The sequence below is a fragment of the Lottia gigantea genome, assembly GCF_000327385.1.
Source record: "Lottia gigantea unplaced genomic scaffold LOTGIsca_5, whole genome shotgun sequence".
NCBI classification, from domain to species: domain Eukaryota; kingdom Metazoa; phylum Mollusca; class Gastropoda; family Lottiidae; genus Lottia; species Lottia gigantea.
In genome coordinates this window covers 4547691-4574710 of record NW_008709715.1, presented here as the reverse complement: position 1 = coordinate 4574710, position 27020 = coordinate 4547691, and the positions used below count along the sequence as shown (strand labels likewise).

Sequence of the window (27020 nt, the reverse complement as noted above, 5' to 3'; positions counted from 1 at the left end):
ATGGAAAATTATCTTACGACATCCAGAAAAAAAGATTATAAAGAATTTGTATATTTAACCTCGCTTGTCGCACATTCTGATGGTTAACATGATAAGTTCAAATACTGTGAAGTTTATTTCAACACTTTAACCATCTTACATGTCTATCAAAAGTGTCGCTGGTAGAAACTTGAGACTATAGAACTTATTTGAGATAAAACCAGATAGTAATATACTCCTGTATATTTGTTTAAGTGTTTTTATTTTATCTTGGTGGTTTGGAATTTAAATTTGAATTCAAGATGATACCGGAAGTTACATTGATGCATAAATTGGATAACGGAGGTGAATACATTAGTAGATATTGCTCTGTCTATACAACTTGACATATGGGCAGTTTGTTATTCCACATTCGGGGCAATGGTTTTTATATCGACTATTTTTCGTACATAACTTAATGTGTATCAGAAACGCCAATAATACTTTGCAAATGTTTTGGAGAGTCCAAGGTTTTGTCAATGATTCCAAAAATCCAACGCTTTGCAATTGTTTTTTCGATAATTCAAGGAAACTAATGCGTGCCAATATGTTTGAGAAAAATGAATCTTTCAGTTAATGTTCAGTTATATATAAATATGTAGTGACTTGTTTACAACATTCAATATTGAAAGCCTTGAAACAATGTCACTTTAATTATTATTTCTACGCCTTTTTTTTCTACGTCAACAAGATTGTTGTATAATAGTCAAATGACATTAGCGGAGGCGTTGACCTTCTTCCAACCAGGTTTGCCACCAGCATTTCCTTGTTCACTGATGCTTGTTACCATTTACCATTACTTAGCAGAATACAAATAACAATATTATATAACACGTTTACCCGGATTTCTTTAAGTCTGGGTCAGATTGGGTATTTAAATAAAGATAATAACATTTTGTGTATTTTTACGCAAATTAAAATAATTGGTTTCCTTTTCAGGGTCGAAGCTATGAAGGAAAAATCGAAAAATGCTGCTAGAACTCGACGAGAAAAGGAAAATGCAGAATTCTACGAGTTGGCGAAGATGCTTCCTTTGCCATCGGCAATCACAAGTCAGTTGGACAAAGCCTCCATAATCAGGCTATCAACAAGTTATTTAAAAATGAGAACAGTATTCCCTGAAGGTAAGCCATACATTTTATTATTCATTATTCTTTATTACAAATCAAATACAAGATCCTCTCCCACTATTATTACTGATTATCATAAAATATTTAGGTCAATCACATGCAATAGCTGAAATAGACTACGTCACAGAGAAAACATATAGCATAAAAAATAAGCATAAAAAAGTCATAAGTTACATAAAACAGAGAATAAAGCAATATACGAATAATATGCGAGTATCCATTAATACATGAAGTGTATTGAACTTTTTGAAAGGAATACGGAAACACTGGCAATTTTATATCAAAGAAATTCCATGTAATATGGGTAACAGAAATGATAAATATAGCGAAATATAGATATTACGAAAATTTAAATATATTGTTCTACATTATAATAGCATTTAAGATGAAAGTGAATAAGTAGAGATAACAAAAATGATATCAAATTAAATATATTTTCTTTATTCGGATTCCAGGAATTTTATACATGATTAAGATTTTAATTGGAAATCTAAGAATTCGAAAACCTTGCCAAATGTATAGTTATCCTTATATTTCAAATATCACAATTTTTTACATTATATAGATATATTATGCATTATTAACGAGAAATCTTTACATTGAAATTCCGAGCATAAATTTATACGGATGTACCCAATGAATGATTATATTAAAATTGGGTCAGATTCTAAAGAATGTGCAAGAATTGAACAATCCTATCCTAACAGACAATGAAACAACACAGAAAAATATAAATCACTTTAGAACAATACCACTGATTTTCAGAGCCATTAAAAATTAGTTCCAACACGCTATGATATCATTATTTATAAATCTATCATTATTTCAATAGGGTCGATAACTTCTGGTCAGTAGAAAATTCTCGCAAAAAAAAATCTGTCGGACAATCCATCGTAAATTCATATTACAGCGATCTTATGTTTTGTGGTGAATTTATTTGGTCCATGTTAACATTTGACTGATAATAATAAGTTTTCGTGATTGGACGCTGTCCTACAGATAACGCTAATGGAGGTCTTCGAGCTCTGAATGTCAAAGGGAGTGTTCAATTCTGAATTAAATTGTATATAGTCAACGCTACAGCAATATGAAATATCGTCCATTCTAATATAGACGGGTTTATCGATACTAACAATAGATATATGATAATATACAACTGTAAACAAATAGATAAAATTCTCACCATTTGCTCACTTTCTCACCATGTATTATAGTGTACACATGTCAGAAAATATCAGATCATGGACTCAAAGAGATTTAAACTACTTGCAACTAATTTGGCCCTAATTTGAAATGCGTACTTTTAACATAGGTTTAGAAGCAACTCGCTTAAATCTTGTGTTTTCATTATTGAGAGACTACAACAGTATGTATTTGATTTGGCACTTCAAAATTTTCCATTTTATTACCTTTTTCGTTCCGATATATTTATTGAATTGGTAATAAGCAAACACCTTTGCTATTTATTTGAATTGGGTGGAGGTCCGTTTCAAACCATTAAAACAAGAATCATGGGTAACTATCTGTAATTTGAAACCGTTTGCTGAAAAAGAGAGGGACACAACAAATTAAACTGGTGAAATGTTATGGAATATGTTTTTGGTTTTGAAATATATTATCAGAGGATTGTTTTTGTGCTATAAAAACAGACTGCTATCAGATTGATTTTAATTTCGTTACTTTCAATCTTCTGTCTAAAACCAATAAACTGTGGTTGATGCTTTTTCAATGTACTTGTATGAATATTAGAAGTTGACAAAGATTTGGTGTTATTTTAAGAACGTGATAAGAAAAGTAAAGGTTTTGACTGTTCGTATAATTTATTTATCATACACAGTTACCCGCCCCTTGTAAACAAACTTTGTTTTTAAGCGTTGTTGGCGATGACCTTATTGTTGGTTTTTAAAAAGGAAGATATATTTTGTACCTATGTGTGAAAGCTGATAGCTGATACATCGTGTGGCAAATATTATTCTTTTGTGTTCATATTTATTTTACTATAAATCTATTTTAGAGATATTGATGAATGTTCGATAAAACATTCAAACCAATCGAGAGCTGCAGGGTTTGTCATGATAAAATTGGTGAATATACCTTGATTTCAGATCAGACCTGGAAATATTGAACCTATAAATATTTATTTTTTTGGTTTTATACGGAACCGATTTGATTGCAATTTTCTAATTTTGGATTTAGCGACGTAACATCTGCGATATGGATAATTCCTTAGCATTCCAAAGACAAAGACTGTTGAGCGTCACATTCGAAAAAACTCGGGAATGAAGCATTGGGACTTTGGGATTCTTTGACAATTGTGGTTTCATTTGATCCCAATCTCAATTAGGCACCAAATAATGATTTGTGGAGCGTTATTGATTTGTTATTTAGAAACTTATTTCTAACTGTATTATGTTCAAGATGGCGGAGAGATATTAGTGGTATTTGATAGTATTTTAACCTATTGTTATCGGTATTTTTGACACTCCTAAATTTTTCTCTCTCTAATTTACTTTAACTACACTAATTCAATGTTGATCTAAGGTTATTTGAATTACTACAGTTGGGAAAGAATTTAAATAATTCATTGCTTTTGATGTCATCTCTATCACTGTGTAACATTTTCAACTTCAACCCACTTTTTTCTTTCATTTTTCTCGTTTTAAAAATAGTTTTTAGTTTATCCTTTGAATTTCATTAATTGATGAACAGATTTGTGAGAAATAAAAGTGTCGTTTTTGTTCATTTTTAAACGTATTTGAAATATTCCAGTTTTGAAAATAACCAAGCCAAAATAATTGGTCATACCGTGTTCCTTCGTTATTCGCATATTTAAAATACCCTATCCTTGGGATTTAATTTGCTGTGTGTTTTGCGGGAAGTCATTGAAATTTAGCGATAATCAGAATTATTGCACACATCAGCCAATATATGATGGTCTCATTTTATACATGAAAAAAGAACAGTCAATTGTTGCGATTAAAATAGATCCAATATCGTATTTGACAGATCGCAAAGGAACCAAATGAGACTTCAATCTAAAATATATTTTACTAACGACTCCCATTAACAAGATTAATAAGCATCATTTATACCCCTGGCTTTCTACATGACTTGCTAAACAAGTCTAGGTTTTGTATGGAGTGTGTTACCCACTAGGTGGTTGTATTTCTACACGTCATTAACACTTCCACCATTTTCCTCTCAATTAATTTCATGAATAGAGAAGGGAAATCCCCCCAGGCCTGATATTAACTACTAGTTTTAGCTTCTAGTGGAATTCTAATTCCTTCTTTTTACTTCCGGAAATAGGACAGATTTGTCGCAAAGTGGACATCATTACGAACTTTTCTTAATTTATAGGTAAACAGTTTTTGTTACTTTTTCCGGCTTCTTGGTACATTAGGTTGAATACACTTAACTGCTGTCCCATGCTGTTTACTTTTGACAAAGATCGACAAGTGTCAGACATGTAGAACCAGTTTCATACGAATCTTCTGCAATGCCAGGAAATAGGAAAAAGGTGTTGGATTGTGCCTCATACAAAGCTAATTTGTAAATTTTCATATAAAATGGCTTTTTGAGAATATCTAGAATTGGATTTCAGTAATACTACCGTTGAAGAAAAGTAGCATAGGTTTTTACTGACTCTACATAAGTTGATATCTGGAAATGAAATCAACAGAGACTAAGTAGGAGAGAATTCATCAGTTTTGGACTCTAGCTGAAGATGATAGAATATTATATTGGATATGACATGTTGATAGTTTTCTAGTGGGTTATTTATTTTATAACTAGTCTGACTACCACACGTGTCCATGGTGCCAAGAAATAACATTAGAACGTGCCATCTCGACCAAATTTTACCAGTAACCAAACGTTGTAAACAGACAATTTAGCTGTAAATTGGAATCTGTCGTCGTTTGGTGTATCGTTGGTTTTAAGTCTACTCTGGTAGTCTTGTTTTACATCCGAAGAGGTCAGATTTCATGGACATCTTGAGAAACATCATAATATCGTCTACGATCGACAACACCTACGAGATATGTAGTAAAAATTGAAATTTTCAACGATTTTTCTATAATTAAAAATGTAAATTTAAGAGAAACGAATTAAATTTGTTTTTTGTGGCAATGGTCGCTCAATTTCCATCTGAAACGAGCTTAATCATTGCTAATCAGATTATTACCAAAGGTTGTTGAGAGTCAATGATCCATAAGGAGTTAAGATGATTATTTAAACATCTCTTGACCACTGGTTAAAGATAAGTAGACAGGGTGTTACAGTGGTCAGTAATTTCACGCTAGATGTCACTGTAATAATCACTTGTAATATGTAATATCGTCTAAAGCCTAGTCTTTGGGGGAAAGGCGTCTTTCAATAAAATGCTTTTCTTATGGGAATGGGGATACATTTCGAAACGTTGAAAACTCATCACCTAACCAAAGCCTCTATAGTTTATACCCCATGCTAAATTTTGACTGCCTTGTATAGACAATCTTTGACTACAACTGACAACCTGTATGTATATTTTGATCGTCGTCGAAGTAATTTATTTAGTTTTTGCATAGTATATCCTTCCAAATGAAGACTATGAATGGCAATCTCAAATTTCAATACATTACCCCAGACATTTCCAGTGCACATTGAGTTGGACTGACTGAATTGATAATAACACATCTTAAGTGGCCTTATTTCTCCATAAATCGTATTGTTTGCTCATTATGTTAAAATCTCAATTCAACTTTTATAATTAAATGGAAATTCGACAAGAGTTAATACACGTGTCAACTCCCTGGCGTTGCATCTCATTATTATTGTTTGTTATAATTTATGTCTGAAATACATAACTTGGTATCCACTGTAGTTGCGGCACGGGGCTGCTATAAAGAATGAAATGGAGGTTTACTTCCTAATTTACAGATCTTGATGAGCGTTCACAGACCACGCAGTATGTAACTTTTGCCAGAACAGTGGCATTATGCTTCGACTCGCACAGCCTGTATTTCAGGAAACCTCGGGTTAGTGTTGCAGCTAAACGATTAGCGTTGACTGACGCACAGGCCTTAATGGAAGACCCTGTGTCAGTATCAAACTTCGAACAATGACCATCCTATGTGTAAACAGATTGTAAACATAAAATTTCCGAAATTAGATCTATCATAGTCAAAATGTAAGTATTGACTTGACCGATAGAGGTGATAAACACACGTGAAAGTAAATTTTGTTTCATTTCTAATTTCTACCTATTTGACAGTTTGTCAGCACTATTGAATGAGGTAGACACCTTGTAAACATTGACATGCCCATTGTCGTGTACACATTAAACTGGGGCTCTCAAATCCCAGCGAGTATTCAAGGAATTTAATAGTAATTACAAGTGTTGATTTGCTTTCCTTTCCTCATAAATATGTATTGAATATTAGTTGAACATGTTTACTACTGGAAAATATGTAAACGAAAGATTCGAAGTCCCAAGCAAACACCAAAGATTAGATTTGGAATCAAGTATATTTTGTCAAAACACTATAATGCAAATAGAGATTTTTGTCTATTTGCATTAGCCATTTGAATGTTTGTGTTGATTCTTTTTCTGTGCTGAAATCGTATGGTACAATAAGTTATTCAGGGTTTAGTGTATTTGTTAAATTATGCCTATATTTCATTGCCTCTCTACGGTACTTTGAAGTAGATCACTATTAGTTTTTTGTTATATTTAGCAACAATTGCATTAAATCTAGACTACTTAGCACAGTTGTCTTTTAGTACCAGACTTGATTTATGTAAAAGTAATTAAACTTCGTGGCGAATTTCCATTTTAGTAAAACATGATATAATCTGAAACCCAAACATTTTTTTAGTGTATGATATTGGTGTTTTTTTATTACATGGATGTTCCAAATGCAGGATTCGGCACCATTTTATTTGGTTCTCTGAAATGTAAAACGAAAAGTTTATTTGTTAAGAGAAATAACTTTTCCTCTTCAATATTATTAACTATTTCGAAAGTAGGTCGATCTGATTAGAATTCCAGTCTCAGTTACAACCTTGAAAGTTGAGCAAATCCGAAATCCATAAAATCTTCCAAATTAAGATTATCGATTTGTTAGTGTTGTAACCATGCTTTTTCGTCAAAGAAAGTTGAACATATCCTCTAATAGGGAATTGCCTCTTAAAACCAAACTGGCAAGACATACTTATCTTATGTAAATGCTTATCATCTGTGTTTGCATGTATATTCGGCCTGTCCTTTATAAGAAATTACAGTTATTATCTATGTCGTTAAAGGGGATTGTTTGAAGTATAAATTAGATGATTAAGGTGAGAAAAATTAATTACAGGTTAATTAAAAACTCCGTCTTTATCATAATTTATTAACTTTGGTGTCTTTTATGAGATTATTCCGGTAATGAATATCTTGAAGTACTCGATTGGTTAACATTGTCTGAGGCTCTAGTTTACACAAGGATGTCGTATATAACCCAAGACTTTCCATTGTTCTTTGATTATCAAACGGTAAGGTATGATTGTTAAGATATTTTATTATAAATCGACTATTTTAGAATGTACTGAATGAGTCATACATTATACTAAGTACCGTAACTTAGCTTTAGTTTTTTTTTAATTCTTTAATAGATGAACCATTGGGTTTTAAACGGAAAAACAAATAAAATTTCAAGACTAATTCTGAGATAAACCTGATATGTCATGATAATCTAGTTGCTCAAGATCTTTGCTTCTTGCAAAGCTCACGAAACACTAAGAGTGCATAATCATAATTATTTAAGGTCGAGTTTTCTTGCATATGACAAATACAATTACTAAGTAAAGGAGCGCAATTGAGTAATGATATATGAGTAAATATACTATAAAACAATTTAAAGTATGCAATATCAAATATTAGTATAGATAAGAAACTTGAGGTACAGCCTACTGAATATTGACAGTTTATCTTATCTATCAGCCAGGTGTTCGATATGTAATGTGGACATGCCAGTCAATTTTAGCAGTAAACAAGGGGATTCACCTTGCCAATGATGAATTTTTAATGTCTCTATTAATTAAGTCATTGCTGAAAATTAAGCAAATCGATATTTTAAAATAATTGTTTTTTACCAATCAGAATCAAGGAATAAATTAAGAAACACTCTTATTGTCATACCACAGAAAAATATGATTTTCTGATGGCAGTTAATATGGTCTTATAGTAAATTCGAAAAGTGGTTGATAAATTAGCAGGCGGTTTGTGATTCCAATATTCAAAGCTATAGGATTTTCTTTTCTGTCATGATGTTCGATTGTGTGGTAAAATGATGAAGATTGTTTCCGATCAGGATTACCAACCTCCTAACAATAATGTTTCTTTTCGAACAATAACATGCGTTTCAGAACACCGAATCTCAATTTTTGCTGAAAAAGTGAAGATGTCACTTTGAACTGAAATCTATCTGAAACCGGATTTTGAATTTCTGGTCGACTCACACAATTTCTATAACAGAAATGTCGCTAAAATACAAAGGAGAATTTTATTGCGAGACTGAGATGAATTGCTAGTTTATATCCATTACGTCTTGACAACCCCATCTTGTATGTTTGTTTATCCACATAATGAGTGAAGCGGAAAACACTTATGTCAATTATATAACTACTTTTAAATTCAACACCCCTCTTCTAACTTCAGTTTAATTTCTCAAACCAGCCATGAAATTACAGAGAATGAAGAAGAAAACAATTTATTCAGATTATCTCCACTCTGATTGTTATAGCTATTGTAACATATGGAAATTTCTATTTAGACAACAGTCTCTTGTCATGTTCCCTTCTCCGACACTTTTGTTTGATTTAAGCCGTCACATTTCTGAGTTCAATAAGAGTAATTGGGAAAATTGATCAATTTTTCGAAGGCTCCGATAATTTTTGTTGTTGTATGTTTGAACTATCATACTTGATAACAAATACCAGAAGAAGGTCCATACTTGGTTCAATCAGAAACTCGGGCGATTGCGCCTTAATGAACTTCTGAATTCCAACCACAGAATAGATATGCTTTCTGGTTAAATTACTAACGGAATAAATAGCACCAATTCGCACGTTATCACAGATGACTCTAAAGATGAATTTTAAATATAAATATGAATCACTCCAACGACTAAATTCACATGTTTTTTCAAGCAGTCCTAATGATATATTTTAATTTCAAAATAATTGATGTGAAAACCAATTATTCATATACATAGAACAAATGTGGATTTAAACTTAACTGATCATCTGAGCAAAATTTAAGAACTGTACTATAATTAATATTTTAGATTATTGTAAAATTTTAGTTGTAATCGGGACAAAACATAACAATTTGCAATCAATTTTGTAGGTAGAGAGTAAAAGAGGGGTGTTAAAATGAGCCCACTAAACGATCAATGATAAGATAATGAGACATTATTCTCGTGGGTCTCCTTCTATCACATATATCTCTTACCAGATAATGTGAAAATTAGCCTCGCCATATGCCAAAATACTTGAATGGTATTCATGTGGAACCAGGCGGTTAACTATTACGTATAGGTTTATAAGGGGAAAATAAGGGCTATCTATTACATTGAGGTGTTCAGTACGAGCTCTAGGGGTGGTATCCTTGTTATCATTACATTTCACACTTCACTGACTTTTATTTGACAAATAAATTAGCTTATAAAGAGATGAGTGTTTATATATGATAGAAATTTGTTTAGAATGTTCGTCAAGTGATTGGTTTAAAAGATAATTTCGCTCCTAGACGCAGGAAGGCAAGGTAATAATCTTCAGCTTTGTAACTTACCGCCAGAAATATGTAAAACACACGTGCGTCCTCTTCAAGTGGTTAAAACGTGTTTTAAGTACCCTACAATAAATTTGTTTTCAACAGTTCGGTATCTTGTGTTCTCACCTTTGTAAAAATCCTACTTGGTTACCGTGGTAGTAGGTAAATTTACACTGAGCGGTCTGTGTTCAGAAGGTTTTCATCAACTAGTTCAATATTAGTCAACTATACCTTTACTTATATAAATTAACAAATATTGAATTTATAGAGGAAAATCATCGCCAAATATTTAACAAATATTCAAGTGCTGTGTATTTTGTCTTTGAGTGCTTGGTTCCTATTTTCGGTCCCATATAAAGCACACTGAAACTTCTAATACCGGTCTTCAATTTGCGTTTTTTTAACTAACAGTTAAAAAAACGCAAATAGAAGTCCGGTATCAGTTCATGTTTATGAAAAATTCATCAAATTAAATTAATGTTGTAGGGATATCAGAAACTGTTGATTGGATTTTACCACTGGTAAACATATGAGGTTCTTTATGCTCTTGTAAATCTGTTTGTTCTCTCTGCAATCATAAATTAAGAATCTTGTATTCTTGTAGATTGGCTCCGTCTTCTTCGTCACTGTGGTCCTCGCGCCAAAATATGATATGTATTGCACAATGTATCTCTCTAAAATAACATCATGTGGTTTTGCCTGAGAATACACTAAACCATTCCTCAAACGAGAAGTATCATCAGGTGTTTCAAAATCATCAAGTGTGTCGCGAGCGATAAAGTAAGCCTATATTTCTTTTAGAATATGCATCCAGCATAATGGTAAAATATTGTCTCATGCATGGTGAACAAATTCATCTATTCCAGGGTTATTCTTTCTCGGCATATAAGCCAATTCCAAGTAATGACATTGAATATTGCATTGTTTTATAATTCTTCTAGTTTATTTAACAACCAAATTTCATCTGAGTCGAGAATCGCGATATTTATTTTGACATGATGAAATAAATTGAATACAGCTTCTGTATTTATTTAAGAATAAAGTTAAGATTTTATCAGAAATTGTCTGAAAGATATTATACACCTTTATTAAAGTAGTGGTCGTATCATATTGCATGGGAAAAATAAATATTGATATATGCTTGAATATGAACCTTGATCACCTGTAGATCTTGTTCACTAATTAATCTTGGTTAACAAGACGTTTATTGTCTATGATCATCACCTGTACTGTAACTATAGATGGTTGAATTATTAACAAGATTTGGTGGATGGGGTACACTGTGAATCATAATATTTTTTTATCTAGAAAACAACACAATTTATCACTTCCAGTTTCGATAAACTATTTTCTTATGAACTAAGGGTTTTAAAAAGTAAAAATTAAAAGTTCAACGTAAAAGATACATAGGCTATTATATAAATGGAATTAGCAGAATTTTAGCTAGTAGTTAATTTTATGTTTCCACGCAATAACAACGCAATATAAATTTTGTTCACCAGATACAAGATTTCTGAGGAACGAAAGTTTAAAATATTGAATGTTAAAAACTATATTACAGATAGCTCCTATAAACAATTTCAGGGGTTGTTTTATAAGAAAATGTGGTCAGAAATATTAACATTTCCGGTTTGATTCTTGCTTAACTATTCACGGTAAAATTGTGATTTCTTTATATAAATATTGAATTCCTAAATATCAACTGGAATTACGTTTATGCAATTGATGATACTGATTTTATCAACGATGGGTGCAGAAACAATAAATATTTACAGTTATATAGGTAATGATAGTGAATATTGTAGGTGGTTTCTGATGAGTTACAAGAGGAAACAGTGGGTTTAATATTTATAAATATTGTAATAACAGACCACCTTCAAACTAGGCGTCAGTAATCACTGTTATTAATAGATAACAATATTACAAATATACAGGAAATGGGTGGTATGCTCTTTTGATACAATTTGAAGATTTGAAATCTGTGAAAGTAGAATTTTTTAATATTCTGATGGATGCTACAATGTTGAAATGGCAGATTTTGTTTTTAGGAATGTATTCGTGGACAACGCTCCAAGATGTTAGGCTATATTCTGTCAGCTATCATAAGCATTTTCTTCTGGTTTCCTCAAATTTATAGTGTGAGTGACAATATATTAACCATTAAAATGGCTCGTTTTGAACCACGTCCATATAGTAGACTGTTCTTTTATAGCACAGAAGTCAGTGAACAAAGATGTATTTAGGTTGACTTCTGGAGCTCTTGCTGTGTCACCTACAAGGTTTTAGACAAGTGAATCCCCAAACCAATTAGATTTTAGGGGATTATGTAGAAAAACTGAATTAACGTCCCTGTTTGTTCAGTAAAATCCTTTGTTTGAGTTTTAGTAGGTCATTGGGTGTTAGGTCTCCTGATTTCAACGAACAAGTCTGAAATAGCACGGATGAGATACAGAAAGGGCGTAGTATTGAGATGTGCAAGGAGAGAGCATCCGTTCCATTAAACAGACTCCTACGGAACAGCATTCTAAAGGGTGCATACGACCCTATTCATCAGACATGGGTCACTTAGTCAAATTCAGAATTGCTTCTAATTTCAACTAGACTTTATATAATACAGTCTTATGATATACAAATAAATAATATCCTTTAAAGTTGAAATAGGGGTGACTATTAGATAAACGTTTGTCTCATGTGATATGATAAAACACGAGAATTACTCTGATGACACGTGCCGAGAACGCCATTTTCTTCTTCATGTCAAAGTGTATTATATCAATACGAATATTTTCTTTCGTCTGGTTTCATAACTTGTATGATTTATTTACTAAATGATTGGTCACAAACAGTAAATAAAAATTCGAGTTTTATTTATGTGAACTGGACATGAGTAAATGGAACTTTTAGCTACAAAATAATTTTGTTTGTGCTATGATTTTTTTTTACGTATTTCAAAATCTATTCAATGCAATTCTGCATCGCCAAATCCGATTAATAGTTCAATGTAAATAATATTAGAATAAACTTTTTCAAACTAATACAATCACAAACCACCTATTACTGTGACAAAAACAACCAAATTCCATTGACCTTAATACAGTTTAAAATAAAAATCACAGTTACGCTCTTTGAAATTATAAATGGGTAGAAAGAAAAAGCACTGAAATAGTACTGTATAAAACTACAATAAAAGCTCCCAAACTTTCATACATTTTGTACTGGTTGAAAAATTAGAAGAGATCAATGTCTCCTTCAAGTCCTTAATTAGTTTATTCTAAATATTGAAGGATAACGTTAAAATCTTGTTAAAATTGAACCAAGAATATCATATCTCTTCTGACCTTGTATTTAGTTCATCATGATATGGATTTATTTGCTCTAATTGCTATCAAGTTCATTCTATCTCTTACTTTACAGTCAATGTTAGCATAAACCTTATTGAACTCTATCCACTATTGAACTTCGTTTCCTTTACAAATTTCAATGTTCTGATATCTCAATAAGATGGCAGTCAGACAGCCCTGTGGTTAATACAACATTCATTTTTCATTAAATTGCTAGCAACTCTAAGTGATAAATTCGGTTGTTTAATAATGCTTAATACTGAATTATCTTTTAAATCTAAATAATAAATAATATAATTTGATTGTCATAATCAACAACGAAATCTTTGAATAATTCAGACAATTTCAAAGCATCAAATATTCAATCAGTATTGATAGGTAGGTAGCTTTAATTATTTTTGCTTGTTAATGCATTTAGTATATATTTGTACATTATCCTTTTGGTTTTGCAAATTTAAATCATTCTTTAAAAAAAAATCACTAAAATAATGTAAAAATTTTCTGTGGTAAGCAATAGTATTATTAGTACCTAGACAATGTTATTAAAAATATAAATAAGTGACCCTAACCACACTGCATGTATAACGCCCAATATTTATTGCTTTTCCAATAGGCACTTTATTCTTCTTATTATATTGTAATCATTAGCTCTTATACTTCTTTTTCTACCACGCCCATTCCTTTCTTCCCCATGTTTGTCCATGAAATATGGGTCAATAATATTCTTTTAAACATTTCGTGTATGTTGACTTTGCTATAAAGACTTATACAGAGGTTTTTGCTTCCAACAAAGACTAAAGTATAATGGAATAAAGGCCGGTAGGAGAAAAATTATCAGTTTAAACATTGAAAACAAACAAAGCTGAACTATTGAATAGACTATATAGAAATACAACAATATTATTTCTCTTCAAGATTTATTTTAGTTAAATATAAATCAATTGTTTTGTTCAAAGTTTTGAGAATGAGTCCGGATGTTCTGTTAAAGGGACTGTCCCCTAGTGCCAAATAAAGTTTATATATTAGTGTTTTGTTATAAAGGGACTGTAAGGAGGTTTGTGTGTGTATTGTGTTCAGGGCCACTTCCCGTACAACTTCAAAGTCCGTCTGTCCGTCCGTACGAATGTCGTTTCAGAGCTTTTTTTTGTCCAGGATTGTATATTCACCCCGTCCGGAATCGTATCCGGGGTCCCTTACTTCGAGTGTTGACTCTTTTAATTCCTACAAGGCCTACATAGCCTTTCCGCAAACAGATGGAATTTCCACTTAAACATTTCGTATAAAACATTTCTTGCTGAAAGATAGAAATTAGATTTATCAAAATTAGACGTTAACAGCCAAGCTAAATGCTGCGAAAGACGAAATGATACGTAACAAATTTGAAAACATCTTAATGTTATAGAAGATGGTATTAATGGTTTAAAATTGGCTTCTAGCTATCATAGAATTACATTACCTCAGGCACTTAGTAATGAAATATCTATTAATCGGTGATAGAAGTGCCACTTACGTTACTTGTTGACTTGCCGAAACCCATTTTTATATCTAATTCAAAATTCTAAATCAATGCAGTGAAAGTTTAGTATTCCTTTTAAAGAAAGTTGAAGTAAAAATGGAGGATATTTTTAACATGATAAAATTGGAAGACAATTAACTGTGATGGAGGGAACCCTGCCGGCCAAACTGTTTTCTCTTCATCTCACTAATGAGCGAGGACTAACGGAATATCCTATCAACCATGTGATCGACTTGTTAGCTTGCCGCGACCTTTTAAGACAAATATCTCATTTGAAGCTGGCACTAAACGATGTATTGAAAGGGAAAATGAATTTTATATGGTCGGTTTATTAGATTTATTAGCGAGTAATGAATATTTAGTTATTTGGACATCCGCCATATTCACATGCTGATCTTCAAATCCAATTAATACTGTTGAAAACTATTGAGCGAAATAGGAGATGAGATCACTGCTCAGCGTCAAAAAGACAAAACAAATGTCGCAGTCCTCTCCATTCTTTAAAGGCTGCAACACTTAATTAAATAGCTCACGTCATTTAAGCCTTTTAAGTTTTTAGTTCCTAAGTTGCCTATATTGTTAACTGTTTAAAATAGCAACAAAAATATTGCTTCCACCATACTAAAAGCTGAATTGATCTTGTTAACTTAGCAGCTTTCATCACTGTTTTCAACTTGATATCCGTTAGACTTGATGAAAAGCTTTGATAATGTAAAAGGAATCTATGTAAGGTTTAGATAGGGAAAGACTGTAGCTATACGCCTTGAGATTTTTTACTTTTTGATGACAGCTTGAATGTCAGATCAGTCAATAAGACGATAATACAGCAGCTCTCTACAACAGGGAGGGGCGTTTAGTCGTATTACTAATCACAAATATTTCTTAGTAAATAAATTCGATTATATGTGTATTTACAATGTACATGCAAATGAAATTTTAGGTCGAAAATATTGTAATATTTTTTTTATTCTCAATTTCAGTACATTATGACTCTAGTAGCATTTCAGTTAATGAGGTCATGGTCTAGTTTGTATTCTCGACAGCAGAGAACAAGACACACAAATCTAATACACAGGTCTATTCAAAAGGGGTTGGTGTTAATCAACTTTAACATTAAAAAGTTACAGCACGCGAGGGTGGGGGATAAAAACTGTACGTGTGCCAACACCTCTGGGTGAGTTCCTAAAAATTTGACTTCACAATTTCAACAAGGTTGAAAATAGATACCACAGCCGGTTCAAACCTTCTGTTGCCAAACTACATACCCCTTTCTCTCAGACAAACAGTCAGCATGTGAAAAGAGGGCGTAGCAGTTGGAAAAAAGTTGAGAAGTGGAATTATACAACAAGTTGATGAAATAACATCAAATATTATTTTATTTGATCTTAGATCAGATCTTACGATTTCTTGGATGGTTTGGATCAATTGCCGATCGTTAAAAATGATCAATATTTAAATCTTACATCAGAAAACTAACATTCAAACTTCAACTTTTGTTGACAATTTGGTCTGATCAACTCCACTTTTGTCATTTGTTATATAATTAAATAAACGGTATGGAGACACAAACAGTCGTGTAATGTTTGTGAAGTTTGTCTATAGAAGCCCTAGTGAAACATCTTTCACATTCTCGATGTTAATATTCCCTTATATTACACAAGGTATATAGATTGTTATATTTATATAACACTGAAAAGACGAAAGTCAAACTTCTTCTTCTCAATAATGAGATCAAGTCTACAAAGATTTTTTTCAGTTTCAATAGGGACTGTTTCAGATTTCTACGAATGGAGAGTTTTTTTATCGTGATGTAAAAGTAAATTAAAAAGTTAAAAACTATTGAAATAGTGATGGAAGCTCTCTGTCCATCTCAAATCACATCTTGTAGAAATTTAATTACCTCTTTTCTTGTAATTTACTCTTTTATGTCTGACCTTTCCTACTACCTTACCTTGTTTCTTTTTTTTTATTATCGTGAACTGTTTTCTGACTGTATTAGTATAATGGTTGGTGTGGTTTTTAACACCTTTAAATCACGATATTATAATAGTACCGAGAGATGATCCATATAAATCTATTTAAGATATCTATTTGTCCAAGTATTATACCTATGAATTACAGTAATTGCTTGTCAAATTTGGAAATTGTGCATTTGTTTTCTTCTACATGCACTTCATGATGCATAAAATTAACATCATTGTTCCGGAGGCTTGAGAGAATTAATCGGACTAATGATTGATTTTATTTACGTGCAATTGGGTTTTTTTCTGGTTTCAAAGAGATAAACGTTAAGAATCTGCATTTTCGGAAGTTAAACACTTCACGACCATTATATTATAGACCTTCCATAATTTATTTAGTACATTAGCAATGTAGGTCTATGTATATATGTATGAATTGGTGCGATATATACGGTGAATTGTGACACACAGTGCATTCAATTTTTAATTGTATATGAAGAGTTATATTAAGGTAGCTATATACATCCCTGTCGTCTGGCTTACCTAATTAAAAACTGAACATTCTACTGCAGTCTGCTGCACACAAATAACTAGTAATATATAATGAGACTTCTTGTTATTACTTTGCTTCTTAAGATGACACAGTGTCAAAAACAGAGACATATTGGGTGGTACCAGACAGGTTGAGTGTTGCCCTCTGTCAGACGCCTGTTGTTCTGTGGTCACCATCGTGCCCCTGTATTCAGATTCCTGCAATACCTCAAGTAGTAGCTCACTGAATAGGCAAACAATCCATAACAATTTGATAGCCCTTCAATAGGCCACGAAAGACGTTCGCCTTTATACTAAAGCCCTTGTACAAACAATGAATGGTCCATCGTGTAAATTAAGAATCGTATTTCGCACACACTGTTAAAATTTGAAAATGTTTGTCAAATTTGACCTAGTATATGAGCGTTGGAGAGACAATATTCACTGTAATTGATCCTAGAAGTTTAAAGAGTTTTAAAATAACCTCTATATAAAGGTAGTAGTACACAGGCTAGAGATGTAAATAAAGAGTAGAATAACACAATAAGGCTTGATATTTGATCCAACTAGTATCTAACAAAACTTATTGGCAATCCCCTATATCAGAAATTATATGATATAACCACAAAGATATTTCTAATTTGACTGAATCGAAGGTCTTCGTGTGCATCAAAATAACGTAAGTTGCATTGCGAAGGTATACATATCTCGGTATCGTTAAACCACCCTTGTTTCATGCAACCGAATAAAGCTAAAAATGAGCGACAAAGGATGACATAAAACATAAACCAAATACAAAGTCAGCGAAAAGAACAAAATGTCAACAGTTTCATAAGCGCTAAATCAAACAGCTCAAATCTCTAGAATTTGTATTTTTCTCATAAAATTTTTATAGGACATAAAACTCTTAAATCACACATAAAACTAGCAATAATACTTCATATTATATCATTACGGAATCATATTCATCTCATAAACACAGTCGTAAAACACCCACCAATCTCTCATAACATGTGCTTCAAGTCACAACGATTCTTCCAACAAACTTTATAAAAAATATATATCACAATATCACACTGCAAAAAACAGAATGAAAAAATCGACAAAATTAGGTGACAAAACTATTGTGGAATATTCACGAATGATATCTTTGGGTTTTTAGATTAAACAATCTTTATCTTCAGTATAAATTACGAAATTTACGTATTTAAGTATTTTCATATATCAAACACAACCACCTGCTGTCACTCTGCACCTGTGGTTTTCTTAATCCGTTTCGGAAATGCCAATTAATAAATATCCAGGAATAAAATTAATTGGATTTTAGCAATTCAGAATTATTGCATTTATACTATATCTACATCCTAGGAACCATTCACTAATTTGTACGCAATAGTCTCTATGGCTGATTTGTGGGAAACAAGTAATGAATTAAGGGAAATATTTGGAGAGGTCGTGTTAAATGATGAAGGTTATCATAAGACAATTTTATCGTAGACTTGGATGACTTCAATTACACTTTCCTCGACATTCTGAAGATGTGATTAGAAATTGAGGGGTAAATGAACAATAAAAACATGATTTTACTAACTACTTTCTTGAAAGATTTATCTTCTTCTCGCCCACTGTGAATATAAACTTTAGATTATTGATAGCTGAACGATAGAAACATGTAGGTCTACCTAGTCTTTTTCTACCCTTCCGTTATTTTATGATTTACCAGCAGATAACCGTCCAAAAGCGCCAATAAATCCGAACGAAATCTTAACTTGTTACTAGTATCTGATTCACGTCTTTCAACGAGCTTTTTTTACAAGATAAAATTTGGTCTGGGTGCGAAAGGAATCTGTTTAATAAAATTATTCTCTGTAGGCCTACATTAAAAAGAAGTGAAAAATTTTCAAAAATTTAACCCTGTTTCTTTTCAAAAGGCTTCTCTTGGAAAAGTATTGCTTAGTATTTCGGATGTTCAACTCAAGTGAGGCACTAAATGCTGCTGGTTGTGCTGCGTAAGACCCAACAACACTGATAAAAAAAAAGTAAAACAATAAGCTGAAAGTGCTATGGTACAACAAACTTTCGTTTTATAGCACACTATATGGCGTTGACAATTTTAGCCCAAATAAAAAGCAGAAAGCAACATTTCTATTTCATTCTGAATGATGACAATTCGGACGACTTCGTTTATTCTAATCTGTACCGTAATTGAGTCGATGATCAGAACGAAATACGATAGTCGTTATTCTATTGTCGCAAACACTTTCTAATTAAAACTTTGATCATTTTGGAAATCTGATTGTTTTGTTTCGCTAACATGTAGAATAGAATTATCGAATAATCTTTTGTAAATAAAGATAGTCTGTCTGCCTTATGTTGATTTTTCACTATTTGTAAAATGACTATATTGGGATTTTATCGAGGTTTCATAGAGTTTAAATAATTATCGCACAAGTCAGAAATAAAACCCTTTTCGTCTCATTTTGTGTTGATTATCACTTTTGCCACCATGAATGTTAAGTTACATTACAATGAATATTTACATTTTTTGTATTACATATTCAGTTGATCATTACAATAACATAATACCTGAAATTATATGATTTTCTGTCTCGAATATGATGCCGTGGACAATTTTAGATCAAAGACCACACTTATGACTGCCACCATTCAAATTTTCAGATTTTATGTTCATGAATTATTTATGTTGACGGTCATTTTCTCGTTTTCCCCTTATTTTGGATTTTTCACTTTGCAATGTTGAGATCGACCAGCATAGTTCGTGTGGAACAACAAAATATATGATCGTAGAAGGAATATATATTTGAAAAATTAACAACAATTTTCATGATATGTTTTTCTTATATTTTCAGGATTGGGAGATGCCTGGGGTCACAGAATACCACCAAGAACACGACTGGAGAAGGAATTAGGATCTCATTTACTACAGGTATAGAATCCTAATTTATTCATAAACTATCAATTTACATCTCATGAATATGTATTATGCTAATCAATATTTACATGCCTTTCTACATCTTTATGTAAAATGATTGAATAATAAGAGAAATGTAGCGATAATAGTTGTAACTCGAGATGTAGGTTGAAATATCACCATGGAAATATCAATCATAATAGTTCATTATTATATTTAAAATATCACCGACAACTATTTTTCATGTGGGTGTCTTGTCTTCAGTTTAGAAAAATAAAAAAAGATTTATAAGTTTACAGTATAGATCATTTTAAAGCATTTTTTGTTATCCCTTCTCTCTTTTTAAATTGTTCATAATATGTATTACATATTTATTTCATTTCAATAATAGTAAGCATATAGAATTTCTGTCGTTTTAACGTATTTATATTTTTGCGGATATTAGTATTGCCCGTTTTTAATGAAAGATCGAATATTTCGCTTCCCCCTGTATTTTTCTTTGAACTTATTGAATAAATATGTTGACTTCCCGATTGAGACAATTTAATCTGAATTCAATTGACCAAATATTTACAAATTGGACTCATGGGAATTTTGTTTTAATTATATTACATGTATTAGAATTTGTGCCATAAAAAATAATAAAGATTAGAAGTGATTTTAATGAAGTGAACGAATTAAGAAGTGAAGAGATGCTGTCATGTTTAAACGTCTTCAATAATACTGCAATATGACGTCAAATCTCTCAATAAGATGCAAGATCACGACAAAGATTTCCAACTTCAACCTGCTCAATTTTTTCTTCATTTAACTTTCGATGAGATTTGAGTGGGTTGTCGGATTTAAAGAAAAAATCCTTGTTATGTGGCGAACGAGATAAACATTTAATATGGACAGTTTTATTAAGAATTGGACGAATGTTGTTGAAAATGTCAATCAAGGGTTAGGGATTAAGAGAAACCCTGTCAATACCCTGTCTGAATTACCACAAACAATCATCGTATTTGAAGATATAATAATTTAAAATGTGTTTGTCTTTCTCTTATACGTCGATAACATTAATCACTCGAGTTCGGAGGCGAAGAGCTACCAAATGACCTGATGAGTCGCACGTGAACATTGGCGGACAATGCTTGACAGAAGTTTTATCGTAAGGACGACAGACCAAACGCTACGTGACTTGGCATCACTTCTTCTTGTATTCCTGCAAAATTACAGACTTTTAAAATTATCTATTCATGAGTCTTTTCCTGAACTATTTGTTCTTTAACAAGTAAATGGATAATAATCAATACGGAAGATAAAACGAAAGAGGAATAAAATAGAGAAGTAATTTTCTCTAAGATTTCACTTGAATTGACAGATTGTAGAAAATATTATCTCTAGAAAATGTCAATCTTACGTTTAAGAAATGAATTGAATTATTCTGAAATATTTTCTTTCGATCCCTATAAGATGAAATTCTCGTGAAATTGATTTTGCATTACTTTAGATTTAAAGACAAACATCCTAAAGAAAATTACGTTTTGATAGAGTTTTAAAGATGTTGACTGATTTTAGTTTAATAATAACCAATGCGACATGAGCAATTTTCAATTTGTGGTAGTTTTATGTTCGATGGTAAAACAACAGTTAGCGATCTGATCAAAAGCATGACTTTATTTTAATATTGCTATAACCATTGAATTTCAGACTCTAGATGGGTTTATATTTGTAATAGCACCTGATGGTAAAGTGATGTATATATCAGAAACAGCTTCAGTTCATCTTGGTCTTTCTCAGGTAATTGTTTTATTATCAAACTTCTAGATTGTCATATTTAAAATCTTTTTCTGCCATGTATGTATTGTTTAGATTTAAATAGTTGCACATGATTTCCTGTGAAATTGTCAATCGTAGAAGCAAATTGCTCTTGATTTTGGAAAAACAAATAATTTTGAGAGAGAAAATTGAATAAATTCTTTAAAATATTCACGAATTGATTTTTTCAATGAATTATAAAAGACTCATTCATGGAATATTTGTTAATTTTTTTTTTGTATTTGCTCAATTTGAGTTATTATTGAAATAAAACTTCAAATTATTAAATATATTGTTATTAATTATAGGTTGAATTAACTGGTAATAGTATTTATGAATACATACATCCAGCTGATCATGATGAAATGACTGCTTTATTAACAATACACCATCCTTATCATACTCATATTTTACAAGGTATATAGAATAATATCTAATCTTTTACATCAACAGACTAACAGAAATTAGAAAACAATAATACACCATATTTTAAAACAAGGCCGACTTGAAATATAAAATTAGATATCAATTCTGCGTAACAAATTTTCGAATATTTTACCATGAAATATACCAATTATCCCAGAAGTGTATTGGGCCAACCAAGGTATTAAAGTGATAGTACGTCTTAGAATGAACATAAAGTTTAATTCTCAAGAATATATATTTATCAGTGAACTTACCTGGTGTCATTATAATAGAATCCCTGTAAAATGAAGAAAATTGGAAAATTCATAAAACTGAGTAATGATTGAAAAACGCTTAATCATAATATTAAGCGTTATAATAATGAAATTCAATATTGGTCATGTCAACTTATTTACTTATTTTCCAGATATTGAAATTGAAAGATCTTTTTTTCTAAGAATGAAATGTGTTCTAGCTAAGAGAAATGCTGGTCTTACATCCGGTGGTTATAAGGTTAGTATATTTTGAATTGCATTAATATTACATAAAAACACAGCATTTGTTGGTCTGTGATCTGAGTGCAGGCGTTATAAATACCTTTTTATTTAGCAAACATCACGTTTAACAATAAATATCAAACTACATTAAACGATTCGTCCTCACATTTATCTAATACCTAGAAGCTACCAGCGATTTCACACTGACCTATATCTCTCTCCAGCCAAATAGACACGAACACACGTTACTTGCATGGAAAGTTAGCAATTAAGAGGGGATTCCCCAATATTTTCATTCATGTTCACAGTTTCCCGTTACCAAGACAACGTCATCCTCGAGGAGCAATATATGCAGGTTATCCTTTCCCCAATTCTTTAACAGTTTGTTGATGTCACGTTTTCTCTGATGTGAATGAAAGAAATGGTGTGAAGTTGTCGTTAATGATTAAGTTCTTTCACCACCAATTGTACATTTATGTTGGTCATCTCAACATTGATGTCATGTTAACATTGTTACATTAGCTGCATTCTGACCACAGTTTGGCTTTGCAGATTGGCATGATATTTCCCCTTGCATTGGATGCTGCTGCATCACGTGTGCCAAGATCAGTTACAATTGCTATTGTCAGATTATTTCGGTTTCGCTTTGATACATCAGCTGGCTCTTGGGGAAACAGATTCGAACTCCTTGACTGTGATCAACCTGGCCTCGTTTTTTACAAATCATTTTTAAGATCATACTGATTCTTCCTTAAATCAACAAATATATTCAAAGTTTAAAAGAAATGTTCTATAATGTGTTTCAGGTCATACATTGTAGTGGGTATTTAAAAATCAAACAATATACTATGGATGTATCACCCTATGATGGATGTTATCAGAATGTGGGATTAGTAGCTGTTGGTCATTCTCTACCACCTAGTGCTATCACAGAGATTAAAATGTTTAATAATATGTTCATGTATAGAGCTAGTCTAGATCTCAAACTTATCTTTTTAGATGCCAGGTAAGATATTGACGATTGTCTTTATATTAGGTGTCTCTATCATCTCACATCAACTCAAAATTACAAATTGTAATATAAATGTGTATTCTTAAACGATTGTTGAAATATCCTCTTGGTAAACAAATACATGTATATCAATTATTTTGTGAGTAAGTAGAAAGTATTTGAGAGGAATGTAGTGAGAAACTTGCTCTTAGATGACTGCTGAAATCATTAACCTTCAAATGGTCATATTTTTATCACAAAAAGAGGATTATAATTATTGGTTTTGGATCATTTCAGAGTGGCAGCTTTAACTGGTTATGAACCTCAAGATCTGATTGAAAAAACTTTATATCATTATATTCATGCTTGTGATATTTTACATATGAGATATTCTCATCATACATGTAAGTATACTTTTCAGGAATCTAGTTTTATGATATTCTTTGGGTGTTGTCTTTTATACCAAATAATGTTTAAAGATATAATAACGGATAGTTTTTTTAATTTTTAGTCTTTGGTCTGAATTACCTTATTTATCTCATACACACGTGTCGACAACAAGAGTTGAGCTCTAGCTGTATATAGTAGATCTTAAAACTGTCCATGAACATTGTCAACGATATGCAAAAGTTTCTCGATACAGTTTTTGAATTTTAAGTCATTGTCTTAAATACCAACGCATTAATCGTAAGCAAAAGGAAAAATGTTCAAGGTTTGGTGGTTCACAAACACAGGTGTTAAAATTTGAGAAGAAGGGTAAAATTTATCTTGTCTATCATATTACAAGGAAATCACCTGAACCTTGATCTTCATATACATTCCTTATTGGTTATTGAGGATTAAATGTGTCTTTATATTATCGTCTGTATTGAAATAAGGATTATAAGGGATATTTAAAGCGACGTGTATTCATTGAATTAAAGTCTAGCAGTGAACACCCCAACCGATAGTGTCATGTTAAATACCTCTGTTGCAGTGATGAATTCAAAATTTCAAGTTTTTGCACGTGGCTGATGAGTTAAAAGATTAAGTCAACCTTCTTCAATTATTGAAGAGAGGACAATAAATGTCAATAATCTGTTTGAAACTGTTCGATCGTGTTGTTCGACATATTACATACTGATGCTCTTAAAGAAAAGCTATGACTTAAATCTTATATCTTACTTGCCTTTTGAATATCAACCCAATCACCATCTTCACAATGTCAAGCTATTACAAACTTCTTACTTATACCTTGACTGCAATAGCCACATTTTGGGCAAATTGATTGGATTATATACCAGCGAAAACAGCCAATCAGAGGTCTCAACAGAAGTCTGTGAACTATGAAGTCATAATGTTTACAGCCTTTCTGTTGGGGGCTTTGATTTTCTGTTTTCGCTGCCATCGAATCAAATAGCGCATTCCGTAATACAAGAATATTGGCTATTGTAGTCAAGGTATGATAGTACGAATAGCATAACATTGTTATAATGCCCATTCACCGGAGAGACTTGTTTGGAAGTATGGATTAATTTTCAGGTAATTTGAGCAAAATTTAACCCATTAAAGGATGATTCCCAAATCAAACCATAGTAACAAAAGTTTATTTATGTTGATTATTTTTGTTGTTTATTTCAGTATTATTAAAGGGTCAAGTTACTACTAAGTATTATAGATTTTTAGCCAAGGATGGAGGTTGGGTGTGGATGCAGAGTTATGCTACCATTGTCCATAATAGTCGTTCATCAAGACCACATTGTATTGTCAGTGTTAACTATGTTCTAAGGTAAAGAATGAAAACATATAACCACAATATAGCCTATTAGGATTTATTGAAATCGAAACAGGAAATTCCCAAGCCAGGAAAATCTTCTACAGCAAGCTGGACACGATATTTTCGTGTGGAGTATTGGGATATGCAATATTGAATGTGTGCTTTTGTTTGGACCAAACACAACCTAATAGTTTTTTACTCTATTTTTCAGTGATGTTCAGTGCAAGGATCTTCAGATTCAACTTGAACAAACCCTTTCATCTAAAGAAGTGTCTCCATATTCGTCCATGCATGAACGAACTAAATCAAATGGAAAAGTTCGACAGCCACGGAATAAAAACAGACGATCTCCTTATCCGCAAATGACGGAAACGACTGAATATACTGCCCCGGAATATCCGGAAAGAACGTTTGAGTATCCTACGGATGTATCCGTCCCAATGCAGGGTTACCCTAGTATGGTGTATCCTCATTCTACTGAAGGTATTGATAGATATAGCGCCCTCTATGCTGCTGCACCTTATGCTCATGCTGGAATGTCAATGTATCGAGACGCGGCAGCGGCGGCCTGTGTTTATCCGTATCAAGCAGCAGCTCACCAAAGATATTTAGATGAAAGAAATCCTTATAGGACGTATGAAGAAAGATATTATCCTGCTAGAGATCCGGCGAATTACCCGGGCTACATTCAGTCTCAAACAACTTCACAATCTCGCTTAACTCATAATGAATCGAGTCGGGAAAGTTCTCAAAGTGCGGGACAGCAATATGGCGACTTCCGTGCAACAGGACAGTGTTCCAGGAGTAGTTCGCGGGACCCTTCTTTTAATACCTCACATTATCAAGCACCGTACAGCAATCGTTCCGAGTCGTCTGCATCGGAAGTAGATGTCGGTAGTGAAGAGTATGAAAAACGTCATTCTAGTGGACAATCTCATAGATCTGAACGTCAAAATTCTAAGTATGAACCTCTTATGGATGGTGCGCAACAATTGGTTAAAGATGAGGGATACAAATCTCAAGACCAATCAAATGCTCCGTTACAAACGCTGTCACCTCCACGAGATTCTGTGCCACAATCCGTTATTATTAGAAGACAATCAAATCATACATACTCTTCAACTGATGTTCGTAACTCAAATTCTACAGAGTATACAACCTCGGCTTTTATCAAATCACCTACATCCGCTAATCCTAGTCTCCAACCCGATGTGAGAAAGACATCCAATACGGTGTCTGAGAGCAACCAATCAAATGCTTTAAGCGCTCCGTCTGCAACGGACACGAGCGCAGGTGATAAACTTCTAAACATGAGACTTCTTCATGAAAAATCTTTAAATTCTCAAGA

General features: G+C 32.2%; 1 protein-coding gene across 1 annotated transcript; it reads left to right on the top strand.

The window, feature by feature from the left end:
• Positions 1 to 967: 967 nt before the first annotated feature.
• On the top strand, positions 968 to 25688 carry LOTGIDRAFT_106747 (hypothetical protein; the record flags this gene model as incomplete). The annotated part of the gene is made up of 8 exons (XM_009062069.1): positions 968 to 1142; positions 20162 to 20238; positions 21916 to 22005; positions 22332 to 22440; positions 22766 to 22941; positions 23732 to 23931; positions 24214 to 24320; positions 25537 to 25688. 8 exons carry the CDS (start codon positions 968 to 970, stop codon positions 25686 to 25688), a joined length of 1086 nt encoding a protein of 361 aa, XP_009060317.1.
• Between the last annotated feature and the right edge of the window lie 1332 nt (positions 25689 to 27020).